Source organism: Antrostomus carolinensis, unplaced genomic scaffold, assembly GCF_000700745.2.
Source record: "Antrostomus carolinensis isolate BGI_N321 unplaced genomic scaffold, ASM70074v2 scaffold5012, whole genome shotgun sequence".
NCBI lineage: Eukaryota > Metazoa > Chordata > Aves > Caprimulgiformes > Caprimulgidae > Antrostomus > Antrostomus carolinensis.
The window spans coordinates 24,442-48,497 of NW_010297421.1; the positions used below are offsets into that span (position 1 = coordinate 24,442).

At 37.8% G+C, this 24,056-nt stretch overlaps 1 protein-coding gene across 1 annotated transcript in view; it reads right to left on the bottom strand.

Annotated features, from left to right (window-relative positions):
* The window catches only part of MEMO1 (mediator of cell motility 1), a 13,636-nt gene extending 3,342 nt beyond the window's left edge, over positions 1-10,294 (bottom strand). The window contains exons 1-4 of the mRNA XM_010162099.1: positions 10,228-10,294; positions 8,139-8,251; positions 6,407-6,518; positions 4,230-4,306 (exon numbers count right to left, since the gene is read on the bottom strand). Coding sequence (XP_010160401.1) covers positions 4,230-4,306; positions 6,407-6,518; positions 8,139-8,251; positions 10,228-10,294 — 369 coding nt within the window. The remainder of the gene's footprint in view (positions 1-4,229; positions 4,307-6,406; positions 6,519-8,138; positions 8,252-10,227) is intronic.
* Positions 10,295-24,056: the final 13,762 nt, after the last annotated feature.

Here is a 24,056-nt window from a genome sequence, read left to right on the forward strand (position 1 = left end):
GCAGGAAGCAGTCAGTCAGTCTGAAGCCTCCACTTCAAGAGTGGAAGCTCTTGAATACTCTGCAAGGGCGTTGGCTGCTCTGGCAGACACACTAATTATTCAGACTGGATCAGAACTTACAATGGAGGAGCTGGAGATTCCCAGGGGAGTCAGGGAGGATTAGAACACAGCAACCATAACCACCACCTTTGTGTACTTTTAATTAAAACCAGACATAAGATGAATTCATAAAGAGAAAAATTTTATGGAAAAATAAAACCAAACTATTCTGACCAATTGCTGGCAAGAGCTCAGTTCTTCCAGGGTCATGGAGAGGGTGTTTGGACCCCTGGCCGGTAATTACAGCTGTTACTCACTCCAGATCTACAGAACCTAAATGAGTGCCGAAAAAATAAAGGTAGCTATTCTCTAACTAGCAGCAATTACAATATATATCATTGCATTTCTAAAGTTTAAGCAGCATGTCTTTGAGCCATCTGTTTACTTGCAAATTGTATACATCAATACAAAGCTAAAGAAGGCAGAACCAAATAACTATATACTCAAGTGTAATGAAACAGGCATAAGGCACTTATTCAGATATTGAACAGCTCATAAGAATATATTTTATTCAACTGTGAACCCTTTAACAACTTTTTAAAAAATGAAAATGGCTGCTCAATTGAGAGATTTATAGCTGTCACTGGAACATACTGGGCAGAGGCATTTGAGCACGTGTCTCAAATGAATGGACATGGGTTTATCAGAATGCCTAGTAAGCTTATTTCAATGCACAGTTCAGCACTGCAAAACATTTAGAGCTATGCAGTTCATCCCAGCAAATGCTAACAGAGCTCCATACATCACAGGTTGGAGAAAATACATAGGAAACTGTCATTAACACATATCCTATAAGCATTCAGCTGCACTGAACTTTTCAATCTTTTGGATTTAAAAATCATTGTGGCAGAGGAGCAAAGACCACCAAGCTTGTTTCTCAGTCTAAAATGGTGTTGAGAAACTGAGGAAACATTCTGGCAGGTTGTGTTTTATTCTTTTTAAAAGCAGAAGTATGAAGTTAATAATTTTCAGTATTCAAAATAACACAGTTGGGCATGGTTTAGAACAAAATTAAAATACATGACAAAACCCACATGATAAAAATGCAAACCACTACACAGTTCTGCAGTTTATCACATGGTTATTATGGCACCACATAGAAATTGTATATCTCAGTTAACCAGACACCGTAAATGGCATCTACAATATCCTAGCACAGAGCACTTAATATGATTAAAAGCAGTTACATACTTTAATATCATCCTCTATAGGATCAAGTATCTACAAGCTTACAAAAAAAACGAAAAGAAAAAAACCCAACAAACCAAACCCCAAACCACAGGCTTATTTTATCCTTTAATAATCCTTTGGCTGGATTATTAAAGTTTAAGTTTGCAATCAGTTACTTCAGCTGCTTCTTCACACTTAAAATATCAACTAGTAGCATACTTATGGAAGCAGAAACAAACTTGGTCTTAGCCTTATCCAGTTCAACTATCTTCGCATGTGTGAGTCAGACTAGAAAATAAACAACTAATAGGAAAAGCACTGGCTGGGCAGAGCAGATAGAGCAGGGAGCTGGGCACCCAGGCAAAGAGTTGTGATCTTATATTATGCCCAAACTAAGAAGCCTTCCCAGACTGTATTGGCACTGCAGAAGCCACCCAAATCCAGCAGTTCTTTAGAGCCACCTGAGAAGTGACCTGTGCTGTGCACACTCCTGCAGAACAACTGCTGGCTGTTCTCTCCTCAGCACCTGCATTATCCTCCCCCTTCAGCATTCTGGGGAACAGAATCCTCCTATTGGCACAAGTGAGGCCTAAGGCTTCACAAACAGATATGAAGTGAGCAATCTGGCAGTGAAGATTGAAGCGAGCAGTCTGCGTTTTCTGGCTAGCCATAATAAAAAAAATAATTACTCTTCAATGACATCTTACAGAATACTTCCCTTCTTTTACTTAAGAAGAAGGTAGGTATCAGGTTATGATATACAAACAAATTATTGCACATCAGCTGCTCAATTATAACTCTTCATTTGAGGATTCTTCCCTATTAACCCTGGGCCTGTTTACTCCTGTCACCGTCACTTCACAAGGTGCACTGTGGTATCCCCAGGGTAACAGAGCGGTCACATGAAGAGTTACCATGGAGAAACTGATGTCTGCCCAGCAATATTTACTACTTTCTATTTTTTTAAATGCTGGAGTCTAAGGGCTCCAACTTAAAATCACAACAAATAAGATTTCTCACAGCAGTTACCAGGTTAGTAAATCTTCAATGCCCAAAGCGTTTAGTGTTGTTTATGCGCTAAGCCAGGAAAACCATCATGCATCTGTACTTAAGGTCCAGTCTAAATAACTGTCCTCCCACAAGGGCATTTCTATGCAAAAGTAATTTCATCTTAACACAGAGTATCTTCCTTCTTACAAAGCACTCGGCCAACTGCTTTCCTGCTTAGGTCCAATAAAATTACGGGGTCAGTAATAGCAGAGGTTAAAACCTCTGATGGTTTTAGTACAGTTTGTCTCTCAACGCTGTTTTCTTTGTGAAGAGTCCTATAACAATATAAGTTTCTTTAGCATGCCAAAATTACATGCTAAGGAGAATTCAATACTTATCTAAGGAAACAAGAATTAGCTGAGTCGGGCATATAAAATTGAATAAACTGCCTCCAAAAGCTGAAGAAACATGACAGGGAGATCTTTGTGGCATTGTGGATAGGTCCCAAGTGTACCCACAACACTACTAAAAAGAAATTCCTGAAATTCACTGAAAGCAAAACCCATTCTGCAGCGTTTGAATACAGTCATGTGTTCACATATGGCACGATATAAACAGGCAAAAAATAACCACAGTATATTGCTACACAGCATATTCACTTTTTCAGTCTTAACTGGAAAACTATTTTAATAGTTATTAAACAGAAGACATCATTTACAATATTACAAATAATGTCATATCCTTTGGGCTGAATAACCAAAAGAAAGAGCTGGTGCAGCAATATATTCACTAAAAGTAATTAAATGCCAAAGTCCAGTCTTTCTACAAGCTTTCACCACAGAAATTAACATGAGGAAAATAACGTTTGCTAATGCACCTTAATCTGCTCTCCTGCAAAAATACTCAGAGCTGCAAATTCCAGGACTCTGTAGGAAAACACTTGCCTCTATAAGAGAAACCTCTGAGCTGACAACAAGAATTATTTAAAATGGGATAAATAAAATGAAGACAAATTATTTACTATTTCCATTTCAGTGATGAATAGTGGAAAAACAAAGAGGTTAATATGGGTACACAAAGCAAAAAACTCCAGAGATCTCTCCAGCAGATAGGATTCATTCCTTCAAGACAAGGAGAAAAATTAACATGCCCTGAATAACAACAGTTCTCTCTTCTAACAGATTTTACAGAAGTTACATAAATGATCCAAACAGTTTTAAAACTGATTTTAAGGTTACATATTTCCAGAAGAATTACTTCAATTCTGTGCCTGAAGTATAGCCTTGAATGTTAACACAGTATTCCATTTAAAAACAGATCCTTAGTTCCTGTGGCTGCAAAGAAAATGCAACACAACTGGCATCATGATCTTTATGTATTTAATATTCCTTTCAGCAGTCTGCCAATCCAGAATCAAGTATGGTCTACTGCTTTTCCTCGCCACCTACTACAGAGTAAGGTGGCAGGGCAGGGAGACTATTCCCAAGGAAATGGTGACTTTTGTTTTCCTGACCAGCACAATTCCCTACAACATTTCCTCCTCAAAATGGATGTTGCTGAAACTATTAGCATAGATCACAATGCTGTTTCAATATGCAGGTATCATAGCTATTAAGCCTTAACTACTATGATACTCAATTCTTAATTCTTATTGCATCTTGAAAACTTAAAGAGGGCATGTGGACAGGAATTACATTACACTAGGGCATTTTAGGTAGGTGAACATGCATTTATTCTCATAAATTATGCTTACTAGATTATATCCGCAGTATAATGTGCGCAGTCAGTAAAATGGAGGATACTAGCTCAAAACAACAGCTAAGTCCTTATTGTGGCAAACAAAGGAAAAGTATACATTCAATAAAATAGCTAATCTATAATATTTTGTTAGAGAAATTTCTAAAGTGTTCAAAGAAATGTAATGTACAGGAGAAATTTGTTAGTTAGTTCCACCAAATCTGAAAACTTACCATTTTATCTAGGTGCTCAATGGATCTATAAATTTCTCCTTGGGATTCATCATAGTAACTGTAACGGAACCTCTGACCTTGAAACAAAAATCATGTATAAAATAAAAAAGGGAAAAATTGTAGCTAAAACACTCCCTAGTACTTACTAAATAATTGAGATTATAATATTTGTAAAGTAGTAATCTCCATTAATTTTTACACTTTTTAGCTCTACTGAGGAAATCCTAGGGCAATCATCAAAGTAGCAGCCCAGAAGCGAAGTATAAAAATACATGATGGGCAACTATATTCCTAAAGAAAAACCTACTATGTAGAACTGACACTGCAGTATCACTTATTAATTGCCTGTTATTGCCTTGGAAACCAATTCTATAAATTAAAAAGTAAAGCAACATTTCATTTCGCTATCCCTCTTGAGAAAGTCAACCCTCGAGTTGGGCTACTTCTGCTTGCACAACAATATCCACAGTAAATGAAGGTTAAAATAAAAAGTTCATGATAATTCAATGAACAGTTCTAGATGGTTCATTAGCCACAACAGAACCCAGGTCATTCTTATATACCTCCACCTATTCCACAACTCAAAGACAAGTAAAATATGCACTTAATTATGTAAGTTGACCAAAGATGACAATGTAAAACGGGAAGAAGGTCTGTTGTGTAATATAAAACATATATTTCTGAAGCAGTCCCTTTTCCAGCTATTATCACACTTAAAAGAAAAATGAAGTGTTAAAGCAGGACAGAAGTCAAGGCTTCTGGAGTCTTTATAGCTCTGGTGAATTGGCATAAATACTCCATCGGCTATCCTACCCAGCAGTAAAACATACAAAACTTATTTCCATCAGAGGGATGTTGCCATGTCCAGTGAATTTTTAGCTAATTAGTTTTGCAAGTTGCTTTAAGGTGCTTAAAAGAAGAGTAAAAAGAGCAAGAAACTTCAGACACTTATTTCATTGCAATAGTAGAGAGATGCATATAAACCCATACACCTTCACCATTTTTCTCCACTACACTGAAAACACATTACCACATTATTTTTCATCTATTGTTCCAGATTAAAAAATGAAAAAAGCTCTTTCAGCTTTACAAAGCCATTTCAGTTTCAAAGATACATTTACCAAAAGTTAATATGTTCAATGTTTAATAAAATACACTATTTGAAAATCACTACAAAATGTTAATCATACTGTTGTAATGAAGAGATGTGAAACTTACCCCAATGGCAAAAGTCAGAAGAAACCACAAAGAGGTTACTAGGATCAGCTAGGTATTTACTGAAGAGTTTTCCAAATTCCTGCTCTTTTGACTCACTCAGTGCTCCGACCAACACAGGAATAATAGTAAACTCATCCTTATGGCTTATAAGCAAAAGAAAAGAGGTTGTAATTCAAGTAACATCTGAAGTTTTTTCAGGGCTTGCTAACTGAAATTGCAGAATGTTTTAAAAGGGCATTATTGAATTGAAGATACAGTTAATTTGCTAAAGTCAAACTAGGAAGTTGTTTTACAACCTGAAACAGCTTCCATTTCAGAAAACAAATCCCCTTCCAAAACAGTATTTATCTTTGCTGCAAAGTGAAAACATCAGGCAAACAAAAAGGAAAGACACAATGAAACCAGCAATAAAGTAAAATTTAAATTCTCCCTGTAGAGATGCTGCACAGATGTTGGGTCATTTTTCAATGTATATGAAAATGCACAAGATAGCATCTAGATGTATACTGACGCTCCAGGGAAAATGACAAATACTATGGAAGAAAAGTTTTTAAAAAAAGAAGAAAAAGAAAAAGAAAAAAACCCAAATACCACACCACAAAATGCAAAAATTAAAAAGAAAAAAAATCCACTGTTGAGAAAGATTCATGAAAGCACATCTGATATTAACTCTATTAAGTCAATATAAACATATAAATTTGTTTGTAAGTGATGTTCCAATTTCATCATTCAGGTGTTTGCTCCACTCACAGTTTCTATTATAGCAACTAATCCTAGTCTCTGATCCCCTCCTCCCCAAAATTTTTACTGGGGAGTTGGGGCAGTGTAAGTATTATACATCATATAGGGTATTATATACCATAAAGTGTATTATTACTTCCTACTGCACTTCATATGTAGTTCAAACATTTAATGCACATAAGGCTCATTCTTGTAGAAGTAGTAATTAGCCCTAGTACCTTTCCATGGCTTTAGCAGTATAAGGCAAATGCATTTCAATACTGTGTTCATCTTCATCTGTCTGTAGGGACATACGCTCAAACATTCCAGTCTTCCACAATTCTCCATAAACTGAAATGAATTAAAAATTACCTTTTACTACTTTAAAAAAACAAACAAACAAACAAAAAAAAACAACCCACACTGTAAAGCAAACTATAGTGCATCTTTATCAGAACAAGCCCACTATAGCAAATTACTTGCCTCAACGGGCTGTCATCATAAACCACTTGTTTTTTAAATAAATTCAGGATTAAAATTATGTTCAAGTTATTAAGATACAAAAATAACTGATTCAGTTTACAAAATAAGTGTGTTAAATCAGTGACTTTGTTAGCATATTGAGAAAGATTTTCAGTTATGATACAAAATTTAAGTAACACAAATAAAACACATTTGAAAACATGCGTGCATTTGCCCAGTCACTGAATTCTTATTTGCACATACTACACCATCATATGTTTTGGTTTGTTGTTTTTTTTTTAAAAAAAAGCTGATCAGCTGAATTGCTGGATATGCTGTTATATTAATACAATTTATTATTAATTGATTAATGAAATCTAGAGACAGAGAAAACTAATTAAGTAATCCACATTTATAAGTTTCCTTTTGTACTCTCAAGTGCACTTCGTGGTATGCAGAGTCATCTCTGCATTTTGAAAACTCTCCGCTGGATGAAGAATTCAATGTAGGGCTGTGCCTCCTTCTCCACTCTACAAAGGAGTTCTACAAAAACTGAAACATGGGTTATTTAAGGAAATGTCTGCAGGCACTACGTAGAATCATATGTTTTGGTTTGTTGTTTTTTTTAAAAAAAAAGCTGATCAGTTGAATTGCTGGATATGCTGTTATATTAATACACTGATCAGCTGAATTGCTGGATATGCTGTTATATTAATACAATTTATTATTAATTGATTAATGAAATCTAGAGACAGAGAAAACTAATTAAGTAATCCACATTTATAAGTTTCCTTTTGTACTCTCAAGTGCACTTCGTGGTATGCAGAGTCATCTCTGCATTTTGAAAACTCTCCGCTGGATGAAGAATTCAATGTAGGGCTGTGCCTCCTTCTCCACTCTACAAAGGAGTTCTACAAAAACTGAAACATGGGTTATTTAAGGAAATGTCTGCAGGCACTACGTAGAAAGTAGAAAGACTGGTATTTCACAGACTAACAGTTTTTAATTTCTGTAGGTACTCTTCAAGTTAAAAAAAAAAAAGTCACATGCAGTAATGCAACCGAATAAAAGCAGCTTTTTATTCCTCTACTGTTAACAAACTCAAACCAACTAAAGCACCATCTTTTTTTCCCCAGACAGAATACTTCATAAAATAATGGAACATGTGTGTAGTGGGCTATTATCCAAATAGTGGCACTTTTTAATGTTGAGATCCCTTTTAAAGATCACTTGTCAAGAGGTATACACTCATAATGGAAAAAATAATTAAAGATTGAGAATTCTTTACTTGCAGAAATAAGAGAGAATTTAAGGTCATAATACAGCAATGCCTGCAACCACCAGTATCTTTCAGAAGTTAGCTTTCATTGCAGTAAAAACAGATTTATACTTGTATGTCACTTAAAAGCAATAAAAAGTGCCCAACAAGAAAGCCCTCAGCACTGCAGTACCACAGTTAATACTCAAGCCTCAGCAATCTTCAAGACATAAGCTTTATCATGCACTTACTCTTTTGGTCAATTCGGAGATCATACAGAGGTGTTCTATAAATGTCCACACTGGAAAGTGCACATCGGGAAAGGGGCACGTGATGGGAAGGCCCAAGAATGAAAATTTTTCGGCTACAACAATTAACACAAAAGCCCACAATTTAGACAACTGCAATGGTACAGAGACTTGGTTTAGAGTAACAAGTTTAATAAAAATGTACAAAGTGATACTTTCTGGTGGTTCCCAATAGAGTTTTACTCTGCTGTGTGTAAGACCACAGATCAAATCCATAGCCTAGACCTGCTCAGGATCTCAGAAACGATTGTGAGATCAGTTCAACAAAGCTTCCTGTAGCCTTAAGCCTTTTAAGCAGGTTATATATCAGAGGGCAACTCAACAGCTAGAAATGTATCCAACTGGACTCATTTGGAGGCTGAATGATGTGTTATAGCCCCTTAGAACAGATTTTTGGATTCTCTCCTTGGAGAGAACCTTCACACAACCTTCAGTTACACACCACCTTCAACAACTACAAATATGCACCCTCAAATGAAGACTATGGATTTAGCATCTATTCAGAGCTTTTCACTTATTCACTTGATTAGCCTTACTTCAGATTTCAGTGAATTCAGATTTAAGTCATTCGCAAATGCTGTTTTTAATCCAGCTGTTGGATCAACAACAAGGGCTTGGACCTGCACATTCTCAGCTTTAGCCGATACTGCAAGCTTTCACACGTTATCATGACGTTATTTCATCAAGTCCTCAGATCCTGGCCTTTGATTAGACATTAAGGGTCTCCTGCCACAGGACTTGAAGAAGAAAAAAAGCTAAAGGAAACACAGCTTTTCGGATTCAGGATTATATCATCTTGCTTCTGGCACTGAGCTAAAGAGGTGGGAGACATGTAAGGGGGGAAAAAAGAAAATAATCTTTACTTGCGGAATGTTATAGCAGACTACACTAAAATACTAAAACATTTTACAGAGCTCGTAAAAACAAAATATCCAAACGTGCAATACTTCAGCTGAAAGATTAATGACTGACTGATTTTAAACATCCCATATGGTACAATAGCAAATGATCCAGAAAGTTCAGTATACGCCATGTCACTGAACCTGGGGAATGCATCTTGTTCTAGAAATTTTAGAAAAACTGTCACACTAAGTTATCTTATTTTTTTTTCTTTTTTTACAATAGTTTAGAAAGAATCAAAATGATTGTCTTTGGAGAACATTACAACATGTTATCTCATAAGCAACTGACAGACATAGCCAGTTTTTATATCAACATTGCAAAATACATACTCTGAGTAAATACTGGAGATGTTTTAAATTTTTTTCATTTAAAAAAACATTGCAGTCATCAGAACACATAAGAATTGTATTCCTTTAACCTAGAATAACTGGATTCATATTTTCAGAGGCAGGCACAGACTACAGTAGCGTGTTGTTTTTTATTTTCCTTTTTTTAAACTGTTATGCTGTTAGAAAGACAAGTCCACTTAAAATTATTGCAACAAGTAACTTTCACTGACTTCAAATACTATACACACACACACTTGGTCACTTTCTCCACAGCAGAAGAGAATCCTGGTAGCATTCAGCCCATAATCCTGCACTGAAAAACCAATGCAGAATCATGATCAAATATTTTAACATACTTAAAAACCAAATATAACCTTCCAACAAAAACAAAACAAAAAAGAAACAAAGACATTCTGTGACCAGTAAAAAAAACCCCAGCTTAGGCTTTTATAAAAGCAGTGGAATAAAGCAAGCAATAAAGTAAATTAAATGCTATTACCTGCAAAAAAAACACCTTTAACTCCTCCCTTCTAAAAAGTTAGTTATCAATAATTCTCACTAATTTTTGAAAATAGTGCTTTACATTTTTAACAATATTACATTATTTTTTTCTTTTGTAACATCCAAACAATGTGAACATTAACGATGTTAAAGCAGAAGTGATGCATAAAAGACTAAATAGAGTACAAAATTAAAATTTTAGTACTTTGAGGTGGAAGAATGTAAAAAGAACATTCAGCTTCTCAGAAAACTGCAATGGCATTGCCTTACACTTTGCAAAGAAAGACTTTTATACTTACGTAATATTAGGATCCACTTGTTTGTAAGCATGGGCTGCACAAGATCCACAATAGGTATATCCTGCATGGCTGCAAATCAGGATGTACAAAATGTTAACATATTAAATAGCGTTTAACATCTTAAATATGTTGATATTGCTACTAAATGTTAATATCTTAAATATTATTTGTCCCCAATGAGCTAGACCTAGTAAGAGTGATCCCAAAATCAACTCCTGCAACAGCTGGAGAGCACCATTCCAGTACTGAATGTAAGAAGGACGCATTTGTTAAAAAACTATCAGTGACCATTTACTTGAAAGTTAGCAAGTAAACCTCCAGATCCCTTGTTACTTGTAAAAGATACTAGTAGGCAGAGTAATCACAGATTACAGAATCACAGTGGTTGGAAAAGACCTTTAAGGTCATCGAGTCCAACCATAAACCTAACACCACCAATTCCACCTCTAAACCATGTCCCTCAGCACCTTGTCTGACCGTCTGTTAAATCCCACCAGGGAAGGTGACTCCACCACCTCCCTGGGCAGCCCGTTCCAATGCTTGACTGCCCTTTTGGTGAAGTTTTTCCTCAGATCCAATCTAAACCTTCCCTGATACGCAACTGCGTATTATCAGAAGCTCCTGATAATGCTGAGTGCAGTCAGGGGACAAGGGAATAGCAAGCTGCTGGAGAAAGCTCTTCTAACCACACTCCAGTAAATGAATACTATGACAGCAGAGGGGTCTGGCAAAAAAAGACTACATGTTACAGCATTAATTATGCTCTGTCACTGAAGAAGAACACCTCAGCAACAGAATGAACAGGCACAAGGAACGGAGCAGAAGACAGCACGGTAGCTTTTACAGCAGAGAACACAACATGTGCTTTATCATTTCCTATCACACTGGCCTGGAGCCTTTCTCAACTCGTGTTCCTATGTGTGCTCCAAAAGCATTCATAATTAGTCTGATGACTATTGAAATCTTAAGACCCATTCCCTTCAAGACTGTTAAAAACAGGAGAAAAATCAGTTTAAAAGCATTAATTCCAGAAAACATTCATTCCCCAGCATCCCAGCCCAAGCGCTGGAGAACAGTTCACAGTCACTCAGCAGCATGTCCATAGCAGAAGGCCATGCCCACATTGCACAGTGCTTGGGACCCATCTCCTCTGGAGCTCATCTGGAGCACCTGTAACCCTAGGTCAACACTTACCATTTATTTTCAGTCAAGTATGTGCAACAACACAACTAAAGCTTTCCAGATGGTCTTTTTATACAATGACACTGAGAATGACACGTGCTCCAAGTCATGGGACATACAGGATATTTGAAGATACAAGCTCCTCATTGACAGCACTGGAGGATTTTACATTTATTTATATGTATCTATGCATACATGCATGTATATACATCCAAACAATGACACTTGATTCTGAAAATTACCATGAGGTTTTACTTCAGTGTCACTTACCTCACTCAGTCTGAAGAGCTCAGAAAGGTACTAACATACATGCTAAGGGGATCAACGGGAGAACGAAACTCAGTGAACCAGCAAGGTATGTTAAACAACAATGTCAACAGAGCCTTCTGAAAGGTTCCCTCTGCTACAGGTTTTTTCAGTCTTTCACAAAAATATTCTAAGCCATATCTCACTTTACAGGTGGGAAAACAAAGCCATAGTTAATGAAACAATTTGGTGAGACAACAGGAAGACCTCCAGCAGCTCTGGAAAAAGAATCCAGGTTACCAAATCCACAGCTGAAAGGCCTCTTTCCAGACATTCCCGTGAGAAGGACTAAGGTAGATTTGGGACAATTTATTCTGCACATTCTCAGTACTATTATGAAATACTTCAAACATTATGTCAATGCTATGTTAGCACAGTAAAAACATCATTTTACAGGTACTTTTTCTAGTGTTTCCTTCTGACTCACAATAAATTGGAATGACCAACCTACTTTTCTTATTATATGTCTCAAACATCTTCAGTAAATTGAATTCTACTTAAATAGCTTCAATGATCTCTATTTCTCCTGTGGACAAAAAAATCCCAAACATAACCAAACCAAAATAACAAAAGTAAACCATTTTGAATAGCTGAATAGTGTTTCATTACTTTTATCTTAAGCTTTGCTAAGTTTTGGGTTGGAGGCAATGTTGGTGTTTTGTTTATTTGGGGGGTATTAGTTTTTTTGTTCTTGTTTTTTTTTAAATACGTGTAGCTGTTTTGTACTAGAAATGTGCTGAAAGAGCTGTCATCTTTAGAATATCACTCCCCTAATACACGTCTTATCTGTCTTAGTGGATCACAAATTAATGCTATGTATTCAGTCCGTCAGCAAAAGGAAACAAATCATGTATCAAAATGTGCACAGATTTCTTCCATTTATGCCATAACCAAAACACTTGTTTAGAAACCACATTACATTCCTTTCAGCTAAAAATTAGCTTTCACCAGTTTTCAAAATCACTCAAAATAAAGAAGTAAGTATTATATATACTAAACACAGATTTCAAACTCACGGTGCAATAATGGCTCTAGCAGGTCTCTTTGTGGACTGTACTTGAGAAAGCCAGCCTTCTAGTTGTGCATTCAGCTGGGGTCCTGTGAAGAGAGAAGGAAATACTGAAGCCATAAAATATTCTAAAGTATCTCAAAATTAACAAATAATGTCCAACAGATTTAAAATTATCTTAAACATCAAAGCCTGTGTTTAAATCTTAAAAAAACCCCAACAACCAACCAACCAAAAAAACCGCAAAAAACCCCCAAACCACAACATGCCTGTAATGCTGAAGGTTATGGTAGGAAAATTTCAACCTGCTAGTACAGGAAGTTTATTTATTGCATATCCAAACACACACTTGTTTCTTGCTCTGTGGACAGATGCACATATCATTTCATCATTAGAAAGCATGACTACTGATCTCAAAAGACACACTAACAGATGATTGATTCCTCTGGTAACCATATTTGGCAAATTCAGAACTAAAAAGTTAACTTGACCTGTGCCAATAGAGCCCCATATGGGAAGATGATATACTACAAAGACCTTACATACTGAGATGATGGGCAATGGCTATGGTATTTAGTCTTATTATTATCAAGCAAGCAAAAAAGAAGAACACGAAGGACACAGCTGAAAAAACTGTAAATACACAGGAAACAGCTAGAAGAGAGAAAACACCATGCTTACACAAATTCCTTAACAACTTCTGATCAATCAACACATACTGTAAGTACATATAATTCTTGGCAACATTAAACTTTGATAATTGGTCAGCCCACTATTTAATTAAGTAAATCCTTTACCTCAACAAGTGGCCAATGATTCAAGTAGGTGATAAAAATGCCTTCTGGAAACAGAACATTAAAAAAAGCATTTTGGTATTGCCCATCACAAAGGAAACTTTTTGATGTAAAGTTATTCCTGAAGAAGCAAGTCAGGCAAATACAGCACAACATTCTTTATACTAAAGAACACAAAACAAACTTTCAAGTAGAAGTCATTCAGCTGCTGTTGTTACAAGTAACGTGTTATTAGCAAAGAGAACAACAGATGCACTTTTGGTTGACACTAGCTTTTGACAGAATTGTGTGTCAGCAGTTTATCTGTAAAGTATGGTGCAGTAAAAGCTGCTTCCCTTCTGCTACTGTACATTTCTGTATCTTCCCCATGCAGGTGTAAAACCACCAGCTGCCAGGAAAAGTCAGAATCAAATTAAATACCTGAAACTATTTCACAGCTATGTTCCCAAGCTGCCCAGATCTCAAGCTGACAGCTCTCCAAAGAGCTGATGAGAGCTACAGAGAACCAGAGAAAAGATGTCAACTTTCGCAGAATCCAGTCAGGCACTCACCAGTGATGGCCAAAAAGCTTTCTTTAGAAAGGGTATCAAAATAACATTTTTAATAGAAAATTTAAATTCAAATTTTCAATGAAAAAAGGGATTTCCACTATGGTTGTAGAGAACTCCACCTTCTTACATGAAGAAAGTTAACTAGTACAATGCTGTTTTCCTTAGCCTACCCTGAATGCCCCAGGTGTCATCTACAGCTCTAACAAGGCAAAAAAAGTGACAACGATTAGCCACTGTCACTGTTGTAATACTTTGTGAAATGATGAAATTGTCAAAAAAACCCCAAAACAACTCCACAAACCACACACCAATTTTGTTCTGCTGCTTCTGCTGCCTGGGGAAATTACAAGCAGCAGAGACATGCAACAGAGGTAAGGATAATGACATCTTAGAAAATGGAGGCTGCTGGCGAAGCTAAGTAAAAATAGATCTGTTTCCATCCTCTTTCTAAGCTATTAGGAAACTAACAAAACAGTAGTCTATTAAAGTTTTACCATTTTTATTTTTTATATACTTAAAAGTAAAGACACAACCTACTTGAAAAATTTTCACTTCCTAATTCTGAGTACATAGAAGGATAAAGTACTTTCTGAATAAAGCTTTTTAGGAGAAGACAATTTTTTTCCCACCAACATCTACTACCCAGAAACTTAAAGAAAACATGACTCTGCCTCACCTGACCCCTTCTCCTCAAAGGAGGAGATCCACAGGCAGCACAACAGCAGAAGAGACAGAATCTCCCAAGCCAAACAAGACAGCCTTGGGACTCTCTGCCCCAACAAGGCACAGTGCTTGGCCTTCCTCTGCCCCCTTTTTAGCAAGGATTTTTGATTAAGAAGGTAGCAAGTCAGGTAACTTACTGAACAGTTTAAAGACACAGTTCAGAATCTCTGGTAATTTCCTAAAATTCCATATGATGGTTCAAATCTGGCTAAAACTTCTCATTTTACAGTGTAGTAGCAGAGTAAGAAGCTCAGGTCTGCTTTGTCTGCTATTACAGACACACACCCTGACAAAGTAACCAACATTTTTTCCCTAGAAGCAGCAAAATAACAGATCTGTATGACCCAAGGGATGAAATTTCTGTCAATATTTACTTAAGGACCAGGTAACACAAATGCTTTCAGATTTTCTTCCCTTTAATGCAACTACAAGGTGCCTTTTCAGATCATTAACTCCAGCCTAACGTAAGTTTCCATATCAACTGACACTTATTTGTACTATTTTAATAAAATATGTAAACAAATCTCTCTCTCCAAAGCAGTAACAGAAAGAGAATGGAGAACACAACATATCCCTCTGACCTTTTAGCTAAAGAAAAGGGGGGGAATCAAAATCAAACAGCACTCGTATGAACTAAGAGGTATATAGCCTACCTGCAGCTTCCCATGCTTACAAATATTTTAAAGGAGATATGCTAAAACTGTAATTCTCGTTAACAAATTAGCATCAACTTTTTGTTGAAGCGTTCAGAGAAGTTCTTCCAATTTATCAAACATGACACTGCTTGAGGCTAAAGTAAAAATATTTTAATTGGATAATACAAAACATAAATAAACCCGTACTATTACGGTAGATACACCCTGCCACATGGAATTGCATTATAAGAGATGAGTAGCTTCTTCTTGAAGAGCTCTATAAGTAAGTTTTGTTCACATGTAAATTTAAGTTAAACTGGAAAAAAAGTCTCTGCAAATAGTCACTGAGATTAACTGCAGTAAATATCCATCTCCTAAGCTGACAAACATGTGTGAGGAATAGCGCTGCCACCGGTGTATCCTCCTGCCACAACAGTGGGAAGCAGGAGAAGTCCTTGCCCCTTGAGCCACGTGTGGGACACCCAGCTTGAGAAAGAAGGCAGGATGGAAGGCAGGATGAGTGCAACAGGGTTTTTGAGGGTAACCCAGGCAGAAGGACGGAAAGCCTTATGGAGGCAACTTCTGGATGCAACAATCAATACACTCACTGCAGCAGTAACACTGTGAGATCAGACCTTTTATTGATTAAAGGAAGATTAGGTGGCAAAATATGAGCTTCACTAAAGCACATAACATTAAGATCTGCATTTCAATCCTATGAAGTAAAGTATAAATATAAGTATGCTGACATTATCTGTGGGTATTTTACATCCTGTGTTGTTTTGGAAACCAGCAGAAGTTGCGCCAAATTAAAAATAATTGCAAGCACAGACCAAGTCTCCACCAGAAAAATGTATGGATACAGCTACAAGTAGCATTTATTTAAATATCTTGCCTAATAAGATAAATTATTTTTACTATCAACATTATCCTCTCACAAAACACTACAGTAAGAAGGAATCCTTCCATGTTAAACACATGCCAGTGTTACCCAATGAATAATAAGACAAAGACATCTGGCAGTCACATGCTGAAGTTCATCACCTCCATTTACAGCTGTCCTGGTCCAGGCTTTGTGGGTAAAGCCAAAGCAGCACATTCCTTCCACAGCCAAGCTCATCCCATCCCACGAGGCTGAAGTGCTCATATACCAGGCTCCAACACAACGTAATGGGAACTTGCTCCTCTCCCAGCAGCCACCATCACTAGTGCAAAACCTGCCTTTTCAGATTGGTATGGAAGACACAGTGCTTGCTCCAAGTCCTCAGCCTCAGTGAATGCTTTTTTTACTGGAAGAGCATAAGCCTCAACCAAAATTCAGAGCCATACCAGGGAAAACTGCTCAGGTCTCCCTTGGTTGCTCGTGCACAGCACTTGCAGCAATGCAAGTAATGCTGGAGCACAGTGACAGTAACGCTGCAGTCCCCACAGCTTGTACATGTCTAAGCACATCTCCTACCCTACAGGAGCCCAAATTTTTTTCCTGAGCCTTACTCCTTTTATCTTTTAACCACCTTTGCCCACTGATGAGAAAGTTTACATCTTGAAAATACTTCTAATAAATATTACAGCATATGTACTAAGAAGTAAATAAGTCTTTATTCTTGTAGGGCGTTGTAAAAATCAACCTTGGGGGCTGGCACACGGTTTTTTATAACTGGAACTAAGGGAACCTCTTTCTCCACAACTTTGAAGGTGAATCCAAAACATTTAATTCCCATGTCAGGCAAACTCCAATCTGAAACATGACAGAGCACTAACTAGTTTCTCTTTGTTAAAATTGCAGAAAGTATAAGGATTGTTTTAAAGAACACAGGCCCCACTTGAAAAAAAACAACCCGTTTCTCACTGCAACAAAAGCCAAATCCTTGAATAAAGAACAAGTTTTATCTATGCAAAGACTAGGATTTGTCAGGAATAGAAGGTGATTTCCAACAACTCATGCTGATGGGCACATTCTCTGCTGCTAGCATTTACTCTCTTCCAGTTCTGAATACTTATGAAACAATGACATCAGCCTATAAAAGCAAGGCAGATATTTACTTACACAAGCTATAGGACTGGGGAAAAAAATTAAGATGCAAATAAAGATTACATCAATCCTACATAAACTCCTATTATACACATTCCAAGACAAACATAAAACAGCAGGTAATGCTTGAATGGGGGAAAATAAAACTGAAAGCTACAACAGAAACGTTGAAATCTGCTTTGGAGGCAGTTTCCACTTTTATGTCCCAGTTTTCCAGTATTCCACTAACTCTTTTATTTGCTTTACTGACAGTTATCAGGAAATAAATAATCAAACTATAACACCACTTGTTAAGAATACCAATGAACATGCACCTACCTAGCTTTATAAAATACCTTAGCAGTTAGGTTATTCAGAGATTCAAACAAACAACGTCTGTTTTATAGCTCTGAGAAAGTGATTTTGGCTCTAATACAGACTAAATGTAACCTGAATTTGTGAAAGTATTCACCAAGTGATACCTGCAGACCTATTTTAATAATACCATGACTGCTCCAAAGGTAAAGCTCTTTTTCAATTCCAGTTGTACAGTAACAGTTAAATCTACATTCTTTACTTGGAGTATCTTGATTCTAACTGTATTTCAGTGATTCAGCTAGAAATGATAGCCTGAAACTTCTATTTTAAAATAGTTCAGTATACTTTTGCAGTATAGAATGTTAAATAATACAGTCTGCATATTAATACTGTGTCGCATGACTAATTCATAAAAGAGCCAGCAATGACACATCTACTTTCCCCATTAAAACGTCTAAAAAAGATAGAAGACCAAAAGGAGAGAAATATTACATTTAGTATTTAACACTGAAAAGCAAATACTTTATAAATTTGCTTTTATATGACACTATGATTAGTTGTTCACAGATTGCAAGGTAAGAACTTAAATTAATAGCTGTATTTGCAATGCTCCAGCTAATGTCACAACATTAAGATTTCATGATAAGCACATTAATTATGCTGCTACTGCAGAAAGCTCCTTTCACTACAACAGATATCAGGTCAAAACTTCCTCACATTTCAGTGACCCTCACGTGCTTTTTATGGTTTTTTTCCTGGATCCATTTGTCCTTGACCAGCTACCAACAAACAACACGGCAATTCATTACTTGTACATTACACTTATGAATGAGCTGTGATGAGTTATTCTAATTTTGGGGAACATGCCAGGGCTCTTGGCACAGAGTTAAGCACTTTCATAAAAAGAGTCATTTATGATATAGCGACCATCTTCTTCAACCCCTCGTCTGCATTCACAGTCTAACAACGCACAAGACTGCACACACTGTTTCCTTCCAGCCACCACAGCTGCTGAAGAGACTCAGATCCAACAGACTACAGCAAAGGGCTTCTGCTCTAAGTTAAGGTCAGATGCAGCCACTCTGAGGGTTTGCCCTCAGAAGCCACGGGCAGCAGCAGGCCTGGTGAACAGATTACACATATTCAGCAGCATCACAGCGGAGCAGAAAGAGCTGTAACCAACGTACACACTTTTGCTGATGCTGATGAGAAGTTACAGCTCATGCCAAAAGACACACAAATGCTGAGATTACACCACTATTCATTAAAATGGATACTTCCACGTCACTCTCCAGGGCTCCCAAGCCCCAGAAGATGCAAGTGAGAAAGGCTGTACTATCTCAGGATCACGCTGCTATTGCACATTGAAACTGGTTACCTCAAAGAGCAATTAACAGAGAGTTAGTGGGTTTTGGCATCAGAAAAATCAGTGTTTGGTACAAAGGCAGTAAAAAAGCATGATGTGGGTCTTACAGGGGATTACAAAGGAGTAGAGTAGAAGATACTGCAAACATGCTAAAATAGCGGCCAACTTTGAGAAAAACATCATTCATGGCACACAACTGCCTTTTCATTTCTTTTCTGATCTGCTGAATTTCTTCAAAGTATTATCCTTTCTAGCTGACCTAGACATCATTATGCAGACTTCAGATTGAAAGACAGGGTCTGAACATCCCTGGCCACATGACAGACAGTTATTCAGAAGTTCTGATGTTTATTGTCCAAGCAAGTTAGAATTGTGATAGTTCAACTCCAAAGAAGACAGGCAATTGTCAGTGCCTGCCTCCTTTGGAGTTCTTTTACTTACAAGCCAGGGCAGCAGAAAACCAACTCTGAACACAAAGAGTACCATGAAGTTTAAACTCGGTGGAGACAGACCATTTACTTGGCTCATCATAAAAAACAGCTTTTAAGACAATAAGTGCAATGGCCTTTCAGGTAAACACAGCAATTACTCTGCCAACTCACATTTGCATCAATAAGCTAGGGAAATTAAGGTTCTCCTACTTCAAACAACTTGGCATCAGCTACCGGAAAGCAAACCTCTGACCACTATGGCTTGGTTAAGGAAAACAGAGAAATAAGCCAGACCTAATACAATGACAAACTCACTTTGCAGGGCAAGTTTCAGATCATGTAGTATGGTTATTCACACACACTCATGAGTTGATTCTACTCCTGTGATTTGGAATAGCGTACTAAAAACCTTTATGTTTTGTCTGTATCAGCATGCCACTGACTGGGGAAAAGCTGAGACAAGAAGTCTTAGCAAACACTTTAATAAGGAGTGGTACGGTATTCAATTAGCATTTCCAGAAGCCAGGCAAGGCAGGCCAGCTGCCAGTGAATAAACCATGTTCAGGACCTCACTTGTAATAGCATCCTATACAGGAAAAAAGATGCACACATGCTAATGTTTATTTTCATTTCAGGAACATATAAACTGATTCCCCACAGAGCCACCCAGCGCCTACAGGACCTACTTACATGGTAGAATAATAAATCAGGAGAGAGCATCCACATCCTGTCCTGCAAACAGTCCATGCTCAGGATAGTGTGTCATTCCCATTATATTTCAGCTGCTCCTTTTGTATCTAGGAACATGCCTGTCCTGCATTCAAAGTCATGGAAAATTATGCCATCTTTGTTTCACATTGTCCTTAATATTCCTCTTCCCCCTGCTGGTCAAAATCAATTTCTCAAGAGGTCTGGACCCTAGGTGGTTGAATTAACCCAGCAGGAGTGGGATTTTCTTCCAAAAATAAATCAGAGTGTAGTATTTTTCACCACACAATTATACTTTTTTTTTTTTTTAACAATCTACATGACAGCAGTGCAACAGGGTGATACTTTTATACACACGGTATGCTTTTATCTCATTTTTTGCAAGTGTTTTTAGCAGCCACCATGCACCACACTGCTAGTCCACAAAACCAATGGCATGCCATGTACAATTTTTAACTTTTTTAAAGGCAGACAGAAAGATGAAGATCTGCAAGTGAAAAACAGCTTATTTAGACCAGTGGTCTACTATCAGCAGTGGTTGTAGCACTATTTCAGTTTGGAAGCTCAGGTGTAAAGCTTCCTACGTTCAGTGCTTCTGCTAAGTAGGAGGAAGAACAACTGACCAAACAGACTTCGTTGTTAGTTTGCTGCCAGACAAATGCTCCACAGGTCCACATCTAAAGTCCATTAAGATGCTACAGAGAATGATGTAGAATGAACGTAAACTACCCGACACCAAGAATTCTAGAGGATAAAATATGGTAATAGTTTTGGTCAAATTTTTCATACTTAATTCAATGCCAGATACTTCTTAAGGAACCTGCTTTTTAAATTTTTCTTTACAACAGCACGTTATGGATGAAGAACACATGGGAAGTTAAATGCTAACACCACAGTGAGGCCCTTCTTCCCTTCCCCAACCCCCTTCTCAGCTTCATCAAGTGAGTAAGAAGCAGTGAGCTTTCTGCCTGGGACCTCACTTTCCCTCAAATAACAACATATAAGTTGTTTGCTTATAGCTAGATGTGACACTCTAACATGTGAACATGCCTGGATGTGCATAACTGCACAGCCAGTCTCACATGCTCTAAAACATTAATTAGCATCATATAATTAGGTGATGCATTCACACTAGAATGTAGTGCATGTTTATATTTTCCAAGGCAAAACCTAAGCAGTAAACAACGCATAGCTGGAGAAAACAGGGGAGGGAGGGTCTACTTTCAGCTGAAGCAATTGTTGCCCCACAGAAATGAACAGTCTCTGAAGACAAGAAGTGGTATTTCTTCTGAATCCTCTTACATACATGACATTCATCCTCCATGAAGAGTAGTAGCTCCCTCTCAGTTGGTCGTGGCTTCACCTCTGATACTGCTTCCACTCCTGGAGCACAGAGGAGCCAGCTAATCCAGTTCAAGGATATCCTCTGGCCACAAAAGCTGGTTTGCATTCTGGATCCATCCTTTGTCCTCTTCTCCCTCATCTGGCTTCAGCCCTTCTTTCCCAGGGCTGACTTCTACAGACAGCTCTCACAGGTATGATTTTTTTTTAAGCCTACCAATGGGTGCTCTACTTTTGCAGTCAGTTATCCCCAGTCCCGAACGTCATGCACCATCCTGGATGTTTTGTTGATATTTTACCCTCAAGTACCAGGCACCTCAGGGTAAACTGCCACTCATCCTCACGTAGGCTCTTTAAAATGCTTACAGACATAATTAATTTGATCACACCTTTCAAAAATCATGTTTTCTCATTAACCTTTCAGACATGGTCACCTTAACTATGCAGCCAGATGAGGGCTCCCAGGGCATTCGCTTGCTCTACTCAGCTCTGTAGAAAGAGAGCAGTTTTCAGGAAGAGGGAAGCCTAAATGCTACCAGTTTATATATAACCCAGCAAATCGCTTCTGGGCCGAGACAGTAAGCACAAAGAGAGTAGGCAGGACTTGACAACACAACCTCTGGAGAATCATGAGAGTGCACTGAAGAACTATCACAATTCAAACTCCAATCCCTGCCTCAGCTCCATCCTTGAAGCTCTGCAGGTTGAAAACAGATGGCAAAATCCAGACTTTCTTCAAGGAGTACAGTTGAGGAAACAAGCCTACGTTACAAGTTTGAAATAGCAATTCACGTGTGAGTTTGGCCTAAAATACAGGAAGATTTTAAGTTAAGGCTATGATGAACATATACCCTCTTGGTCCTCATTTGCTTCCTCTTGAGTTTTGATGAGCCTTCCTAAATAGCACACAAAAATTAGCTTCCAAGCAGCAAATAACAGGTAGTCCCTGTCCTACTGAACACAGAGAATTCCTGCTCTCACATACCCTACATAAACAGCACAAGATAGGTCTATAGGAAGAGACATAAATAATGCTCTTTTCTTGTTTCAGGAAAACCCTACAACAGAAAACAGAACACACTTCCCAACAGCCTATGCAGCATCAACCACTTACCCCCCCCATACACACTGTAATAGTTACAATTAAACTTGTCAGAAGTACAGTCACCATAACTCATTACAACATGATTCAGTTTGGGTTGTTTTTTTTTCATGCAGTGTGTCTGGGCAACCATCCCACACCTCCTCAGTCAGCAATATCCAGAGGGCTGCCCAAAAGCAATGGGAGCAACATGTCCTATTACAGACAAGTAGTACTGGCCGAACTAGTCAGGCTTACCAGGGTGTAGTCCAACAAAATCACGCACTGAATTTGTATAGAAAAGAAAACAGCCAAACACAGCATCTATGCCTCTTAAATTAATTATGAAAAAAAAAAAATATTTTAAAACTACAAAATTCCCGGTTAAGGTCATCTAGCCATTCCACATTGCAACTCAAATTTCTGCCTTATTCATAAATGAAAATATAAATAGAGCAAGCAAGTGGGGAAGTGTTACCAGAAAGCTTCAATGCTTTGATGTCCTTGCAAATGTTTACATCTATACCTTTGACATGATTTCGTTTGTCTTCTGTAAGCAGAGTACCACCTACCTTTCTAGACCATTGGAAAAAAAAAAACCCTGTAATTGCAAGCCATTGGCACTGGGTGAAGATTTTATACCAGTTTTGTAATGGACACAAGAGTTATGCTTGGAATATTAAACTCGGAAGGAAAACAGTCATCCTCTATTGTTGTCTCGAAACTGCCTACCCACCATTTGAAGCCCAGCTACTTATCTCACAGTTGCCTCTTCCTGTGTTACCCTCCTCCGTCTATTTCTTTTCTTCCTTTTCAATTTTTGCCTCATACCTTGTTCAGTAATTTGTGTAGGAGAGGAGAAACTGCACCTATTTTAGCCAAGAGAAGTGGCTGACTTTTCATATCTAGTTCTTCTTAAATGTTAGTGTAGGATCCTGAACGCATCTCTTTATTCATTTATTTTAAATTGTATCCCTCCCTCTGAACGATTCTTTACGACAGTCTCTTGTTCATCCAAGCTTGTTCCACTGCAGTTCTGTAATGATCTTTATGCCTGAGGCCAGTGAAAGGCCACCCCTTACAAATCTCCTTATTAAGAGCTCTGAAAATACAAACGTGCATCCTCCCCACAACAGCAGAGTTCTGAAGTGAAATAAATCTCTATTCCCCCCCCACCCCATCACCGTCCTTCTAACCCCGCAGAACTCCCCAGACATCCTGTATTCTCTCAGGAAAAACAAAATTAAAAACCCACAACCCACAGGAGCCTCCAAAACACCGAACCCGTCCGTGTGCTCTCACACCGACTCAGTGCAACGCTCGGCGCGACACAGGGCCAGGGCCGGCTCCGCCGCCGCCCTGAGACACGGCAG